Genomic DNA, 7626 nt, shown 5'->3' with positions numbered 1-7626 from the left:
AACGGCATAAATTATCCGTGAAGTTAGCTCGGAAGAAGCAGTTAGTTTTTCTAACCGGCTTATGCTTCTAATCAAAAGCTTTTATTCAAATATTGCGATGAGTCCATAGCAACGAAGGTCAGCATCGTGCAAACCATTATTGTCCCAGAAAAAATGCTTCTGCCTGGTGTGTAATGCCCAATAAACCACACACACCGAGGTGGAGATTTGCAAAAACTTTACTCTGCGTAGAAGAAAGGACACGGGGGTTCTTGCAAAGGCCACTCCTTCAATAATTCCGATACTCCCACGGTCATAAATACGAGTCAGTGGCTAAGCGGCTGAAGTTTAGTCACATGCTGCAAAGGTCGTAAGTGTGAATAACGATAATCAGTCACTTTTTTGAGTGGCATTATACGTTAAAGTTGAGAAACATTGGCGAACCATTGGGGTTACCATGAAGTGGGAGAAACTAGAAAATTAAAAGGTTGTGAATTTCTTCTTCTTCTTCTTCTTCTTCTTCTTCTTCTTCTTCTTCTTCTTCTTCTTCTTCTTCTTCTTCTTCTTCTTCTTCTTCTTCTTCTTCTTCTTCTTCTTCTTCTTCTTCTTCTGAGACATTGTGGGTGACTTTGGGCCAATCACTAGGAGAACAGTGAGTTCTAGTCCTGCCTTAGGCATGAAAACCAACTGGGTGACTTTGGGCCAATCACTAGGTGGCAGGGAGTTATAGTCCCGCCTTAGGCACGAAAGCCATCTGGGTGACTTTGGGCCAATTCCTATCTCTCTCAGCCCAACTCACCTCACAGGGTTGTTGTAATGTGGAAAATAAGAGGAGGAAGGAGTATCAGGTGTATCCACCATGAGTTGTTTATTAAAAACAAGAGAGAAATAAACATTAAAAACCCACCCCATTAACTTGCACTTATTTTAATTTTAAAGAATATTGTGTGTGTGTATGTGAGAGAGAGAGAGAAAGAAAGAAAGAGAGAAGGAGAGAGAGAAAGATAAAAGAGAGAGAGAGATGGAGAGAGAGGGGGTGAGAGAGGGTGGGAGAGAGAGAAAGAAAAAAGAGAGAGATGGAGAGAGAGAAACAGAGAGAGAAGGGAGGAAGGGAGGGAGCGAGAGAGAGGGAGAGAGAGAAAGAAAAAAGAGAGAGATGGAGAGAGAGAAACAGAGAGAGAAGGGAGGAAGGGAGGGAGCGAGAGAGAGGGAGAGAGAGAGAGGGAGAGAGAGGAGAGGAGAGAGAGAGGAGAGGGAGGGAGGGAGGGAGGAAGAGAGAGAGAGAGAGAGAGACAGAGAGAGACAGAGACAGAGACAGAGAGAGAGACAGAATGAAGCGACTAAGTAGCCCTTTTTGGCTTACCAAGAAAGGAAAATGAAAGTGGAAGACCAGCTGAAGGAAAATCCCATTTATTCTGATTTGAGTTCAGGCTAGAGAAATCAGACGGAGAAGGAAGAAAAGAACTGCAGCCGCGGGAAAGAAAGAACGGCCGCAGCTGGACCGTTCAGTTGATTGTCTAGTTCCCCCTCCGAGCCGTCTCAGGATCCCGGGCGGTTGGAAATAGCTTTCCTGCCCCAGCTGCCCAGGTAAAGGAGGAAGAGGAGGATGCTAACAATACCACTCCGTCCTTGCTTGGGGGCTGGGCAGAGGAGGGAGGGAAAGACCCCCGGTGGCTTGGAGAGATCTCGACATGCTAAATATTGCATGGCTTTCGCTGAGGAGGGGGCTGCGCTTTCCACACCCACTCAAGGAACGGGGGAGGGGAGGGGGGGCGACCGTCCGGGCTGGGCGCGTCTGCGGGCGCCTGGTTTGCGCGCTCGGACTGGCCAGCCAGCTCCGCTGAGCGAAGGTGAGGCTTTCGCTAAGGGGCGGTGGGCGGCGATCGGGAGGAGGGGGGAGGGAGCGAAGCTCGGAAAGCCGCTCCCATCCCGAAGGAAGGAAGGAAGGAAGGAAGGAAGGAAGGAAGGAAGGAAGGAAGGACGGACCCACAGCGGCTCCCCGTCCCGAGTGGGGCGTGTCACACGCGCGATCCTAGCCCCATGCCTGGAGTTCCGCAGGGCTCCCGCGCCCCCCGAAAGAAACGCTGCCGGAGCTCCAGATAAAAGGGTAAGGGGTCTGCATGAGGCTAGAGACGGGGTCCCGGGAGTTTGGGGCGCTGGGAGCCAAGAGCAACCTGTACGTGCCAGGAGCATCCTCCTCTCACGTGGGGCAGGTGTCAGTTTACCTGGGCGGTTTACCTGGGCGGGGTGCGACCCATGCAGCAGTTTCTGGTGGATCCGAAGGACCCAGACACGTGGGGGCTGATTTTTTGGGTGTGTGTGTGTTAGTTGGCGTCCCGAGAGAGCGCAGGAGGTGAGGGGAGCTAGCGAAGACTGTTGTTTGCGACTCGGTCAGGATCAGCGCAGCCCAACCGCAGTTTTATATCTTATAGCCCAAGGTGTGGTTTATTATTATCGACTAAACCATGGCTTAATGAGGTAGGCAGATCCTGGAAGGGGGTGGGGTGGGGGTAGATGGACGGTTGTGGGGAGGGGCAGCCAGGCTGGCAAACCAGGTGGCACGTGCCAAACGGGAGAGGACGGGCGGCGCAGTGGAAGGCAAAGGGGGAGGGGGAAACTCCCGGGACAGACAGGCGGAGACGGCGGAGGAGGTCTTTCTCCGCCAAGGAACGGAGACCGAAGCTGCGAATGCTCCGTTCTTAGGATTCGGACTAACTCCCGAATGCCGCGCAAGAAGCGCTCTTACACGCCGAAGGCTCAGCAGACTCCAGCGGCATAAGGGAGAGAAAGGAGGAAGGGGAAGGCGATGTCCGGTGGCAGAATACATCGGCACGCCGTCAAGCCCGACACGTGTCGAGCTCCCGGGTCGTAGGAACCGGCGCGGATGGTTAGTTGACAAGTCTCTGGACGCCCTCAAAGCCCCGAGGATGCGCGGGGCAAACACGCGTGGCTTGCCAGGGCAGGTTGGGTGAGGGGCTCCGGTTCTCCCGCTGCTTCTGGCTGCGGATGATGGGAGCAGTAGCGAAAGACTGTTGGAGGTCTGTGTCTTCCTTGGCATCCAATATTGGGGTGCAGCTCCGTTAATCCCGTTGTCTGGGGATGATGGGTGTTGCTAAACGTCTCAAGGCACGGGCGGGGGAGGTTGGGAGGAAAGCAGGCGGGGAGTGTCTGTGGGGTCCTGGAAGGGGCTGGGGGATTTTTTTTGGGGGGGGCGCAGGCATCTCTCAGCCTCTCTTTCTCTCTCTCTTCCTCCCCCCCCCCTTCTGCAGACCCAAGATGGTGGCCGCGCTCCTGCTGCGCGCCTGGCTGGCGACCTCGGCTTTCTGGTGGGCGCCCATCGCCGGCTGCCCGGAGCCTTGCGCCTGCGTGGACAAATACGCGCAGCAGTTCGCCGACTGCGCTTACAAAGACCTGCAGACGGTGCCGTCGGGGCTGCCTTCCAACGTGACCACGCTGAGCCTCTCAGCCAACAAGATCACGGCGCTGGCCCGGGGCACCTTCGCCGAAGTCACCCAAGTCACCTCGCTCTGGCTGGCCCATAACCAGATCCGCGCAGTGGAGGAAGGCACGCTGGCGGTGCTGGGACTGCTGAAGAACCTCGACGTGAGCCACAACCAGATCGCCGACTTCCCCTGGGCCGACCTGCGCAACCTCAGCGCCCTGCAGCTGCTCAAGATGAACAATAATCGGATGGCCCACCTGCCGTCGGGGGCCTTCGCCTCCCTGAGCGACTTGCGCTCCTTGCGCATCAACAATAACTTCTTCAGCGGCCTGGCGGAGGGCACCTTCGACCCGCTGACCTCCCTCTCCCACCTGCAGATCTACAACAACCCCTTCAACTGCACCTGCCCGCTGATGTGGCTGAAGAACTGGACGGAGCACACCTTGATCTCCATCCCAGAGAGGGAAGCCATCACCTGCGCCGCGCCCGAAGCTTGGAAGGGTCAGCCGCTGCTCAACGTTCCCTACATGCGCTGCGCCGCCCCCGCCGTGCGTCTCAGTTTCCAGCCCGACCTGCAGAGCCTGGCCTACGGCTCCTGGCTAGCCTTGCACTGCCACGCCGAGGGGCTCCCCCGGCCCGAGCTCACCTGGCGGATCCAAGCCTCGGGCCAGACGCTGGAGATCGCGGGCAGCGAGGCCGAGGGGCTGAATGCGCTGCCGCCGGCGGGCGCAGGGGAGAGGCAGAGCTTCCGCGCCTTCCCCAATGGCACTTTGCTGCTCCCTCACCTGGGCAAGAAGGAGGAAGGCACCTACACCTGCGTGGCCGCCAACGAGGTGGGCAGCAACCAAAGCTCGCTCCGCGTGGCTCTGGCCGACGCCGCGCCCAAGGACCCCGTCAGCGGCCCCAAGACCGAGGCCAAGGCGCCGCCCGGCGAGCGCAAGGCGTCCAAGAACAGCGTCATGAAGCCGGAGGAGAAGCGCAAGCTCCTCTGGCCGCCGGAGCCAGACGCTGCGCGCGATCCTGAGGCGCCCGACGGCGGCGGCACCGAGCCCAGCGAATCCGACTCGCGGCCCGACACGCCCTCTCGTCCGGCCGCCTTCGAGCCTCGCTGCGGGGGCGGGGGCGGCAGCAGCGGAGGCGCAGGCCCGATCCAGCTGCCTCGCTACGTCTCCAACCACGCGTTCAACCAGAGCGCGGAGCTGAAGCCGCAGAGCTTCGAGCTGGGCGTCATCGCGCTGGACGTGTCGGAGCGCGAAGCCAAGGTGCAGATCACGCCTTTCCCCGGCCGGGGGGAGAAGAAGGGCCAGCTGCGCCGGCTCTATCTCTGCCAGGAGAGCCGCCGGGGGTCGCCGCCGGCGCTGGTGCGGTGGTCGCAGATCGAGGAGGGCCTGAACTCCTACTGGTTCCGAGGCCTCGTCCCGGGCACCAACTACTCGGTCTGCCTGAGCTTCGCGGGGGGCGAGGACTGCCAGGTGCAGGTGGTTTTCAGCACCAAGAAAGAGGTACCTTCCCTGCTCATCATCGTGGTGGTCAGCGCCTTCCTGCTGGCTCTGGCCACCCTCCCGCTGCTGGGTGCCACCTGCTGCCACCTGCTCTCCAAGTACCAGGGCAAGACCTACCGCCTGATCCTGCGGGCGCAGAACCCCGCCGACCAGATGGAGAAGCACATGGCGGCCGACTTCGACCCCCGGGCGTCTTACCTGGAGTCGGAGAAGAACTACCAGCCCAGCGAGGTGGGCCGGGGGGAGCTGGAAGAGGAGGAGGAGGAGGAAGAGGAGGAAGAGGAAGAAGGAGAGGGGAGGGCCAGCGAGGGCGGGGGGCAGCTGGCCAGGGACCCCAGCTTGGCGGCTGGCTCCCTGGCCGAATCCCAGTCCAAAGCCAACCAGGAGGAATTCGAAGGGGGCTCGGAGTACAGCGACCGCCTCCCGCTCGGGGCCGAGGCCGTGACCATCTCCCAGGAGATCAACGGCAACTACAAGACCCCGCCTCGCTGAGCTGGCCCGGGCGGCTCCCCTCCCGAAACTCGCAGGCGCTCGCGCCTCGCTGGACCCCCGCGGATCCACGGTTTTATTGGGAAGGGTCTCCGCTTGGAACAAGGGCGGAGTGTTTGGATTTCAGCCTAAATTGGTTACGGTTGGGATGGGGCGTGGGGCGGGGTAGGTTTTTTGGGGTGGGGTAGGGTGGGCTCTCTCTCGGGCCCTTTCTTAGAGGGGGCTGACCTATTCGGACAACATTTGAAGAGGTCCGTCCTGGTGTGTGTGTGTGTGTGTGTGTGTGTGTGAAACTAAGCGGCGGAGAAATTGACACCTCGGTTTTGAAGTCGGAATGGTACACGCACCAAGCGTCAGTGTTGGCTTTCCTTCCCTTCTCGTTGACACGCGTCTCCCCTCCTTTTCTCCTCACTCTCGTTGAATCCATTTCTTGGTCAAAGTCGAAAGGTAAGGATCAAGGAGAACCCGGATTTGGGTGGGTAGAGGGTCCCTGAAAGACTGGCGTCCCTACGAAACCGCGCCTCCGTTTAGTTTTCAGGAGGTCGGGATTGCTGGACAGCTCCCGTCCTTTGTTCTAGCTGCCCAACCTGCCCTGGACAAATTGCCTCGCCTTCCCATCCCATTCCGGCTTGGACAGTTGGTCGTGAAGACGTTAACCCGGGTCAGGGTCGCTGCTCGGCAGCAGACCCAGGCAGGTCCAACCGAAGGAACAGGTTTCCTCTGACCATGTGAATAATAATTGGAACCCGTGCTGTAGAAACGTGTCAATGTATTTGTGTGCATTTTGGACCGCTGGTGGAGCTCATTCAGTCGAGTGAAGAGGCCTCGTTTAGTCCCACCATCCTCCCGTCGTGAATTTTCCCTCCCGGGCCCCCATCTGAAGCGTTTCCCTCATGAAGATCCGTGTTTCCTAAACGTTTAATCAGTAGAATAGCTGCTTAGATAAACTTTCCTGCCCTGGCTGGTGTTTGGGTGGCTGGAAAAAAAAAAGGGAAATAGAAAGGGGAAAAAAAGGGAAAAGGGAAAGGGAAAAAGGAAAGAAAAGAAAAGAAGAGGGAAGGAAAGAAAAGAGGGAAGGAAAGGAAAGAAGAGAAAAGGAAAGGAAAGGAAACAGGAAGAAAGGAAAGAAAAGAGAGAATGAAAGAAGAGGAAAGAAAAGAAAAGAAGAGAAAAGGAAAGGAAAGAAGAGGAAAGGAAAGGAAAGAGGAAAGGAAAAGAAAGAAAAGAAGGCAAGGAAACAAGAGGAAAGGAAGGAAAAGAAAAGAAGAGGAAAAGAAAGGAAAGAGGAAAGGAAAAGAAAAAAGAAGGAAAGAAGAGGAAAGGAAAAAATATTGGTGGGTCTGGCTGCTGATTTTGGGAGTGAGATAGTATTTGCATCGGTGAACCAGTCGTTTTATTAGTATATATATATTAGACTTTTGTCAAGGAAAACAACGCAACAAAAAAAATGCAAACACAACAAAAGATCAGCTAAGAAACAGCACAATTTTTCTCTCTCTCTTGGGCTGGGAGAAATAACACCACTTCTATACTATACGATGGTTTAAAGTCTAAGAAGAATTAATGATACAATCAAACCCCAGCCACAAGAGGGGTGTATTTCTGTACATGGAAAGTCCAATAAAAACAGACCCCCCAAAAATTATATAGTCAACTGCTCTGTTACATCCTTATTTGGCGAACTGGGAGGGTGGGAGGAAGCGTACAGTAGATTGAATTCCGAGCAGGATGAAAAGAAAGAGAAAACTCAGTGCTTCTGCCCCTTCGCTGCCCCCCCCAATTGCTTCCTCCTCTCAAAATCTTTATAATATAAATGCAGAATATCTCGATGCCATGCTTATGCTGAATATATATAAAAACAACCATTTCCGTCCCCCTCCCTCCCGTAAAGTTTATGCACTGATTGCCAATTTTGGAAAAGAGGAGGGGTCTTTTGCCAGGAAGGACTTGCCCTTTTCCAACCTCCCTGTCCCCCCACCCCCCATCCCGCTAATTCTAATCGGAATTTATGGAAGCCCCATTTCCGTTTTACAAAATTAGTGGTATCGGACCGCCGATTCGTTTTTTTTCCTGGACCGTGAATCGTTCCTATACTCCTCGCACTTAAAAGCTATGCGCTTCTCTGTAGGTTTCTGCGCGGAGGGAGGAGGGAAATCCGAGGGGGGGGTAATTAGATTTTTAGGGGCGGCTTGACTTTAAAATTGCGTTAATCTT

The 7626-nt window shown here is 55.8% G+C and overlaps 1 protein-coding gene across 2 annotated transcripts; it reads left to right on the top strand.

Annotated features, from left to right (window-relative positions):
- Positions 1–1989: 1989 nt before the first annotated feature.
- Positions 1990–5550, top strand: LOC309398089 (immunoglobulin superfamily containing leucine-rich repeat protein 2-like). 2 transcript variants are annotated; one of them, XM_081964624.1, is made up of 2 exons: positions 1990–2086; positions 3249–5550. In XM_081964624.1, the coding sequence occupies exon 2, from the start codon at positions 3256–3258 to the stop codon at positions 5413–5415; it is 2160 nt and encodes a 719-aa protein (XP_081820750.1). In that variant the 5' UTR covers positions 1990–2086; positions 3249–3255; the 3' UTR covers positions 5416–5550. The 2 variants fall into 2 exon arrangements, with proteins under 2 accessions (XP_081820750.1, XP_081820751.1); XM_081964625.1 differs by lacking the exon at positions 1990–2086 and adding an exon at positions 2807–2866.
- Positions 5551–7626: the final 2076 nt, after the last annotated feature.

The sequence above is a fragment of the Natrix helvetica genome (assembly GCF_964273705.1).
Source record: "Natrix helvetica genome assembly, chromosome: 12".
Lineage (NCBI taxonomy): Eukaryota > Metazoa > Chordata > Lepidosauria > Squamata > Natricidae > Natrix > Natrix helvetica.
The sequence above is the reverse complement of the archived record's forward strand: the minus strand, read 5'-3'. Positions and strand labels throughout refer to the sequence as shown.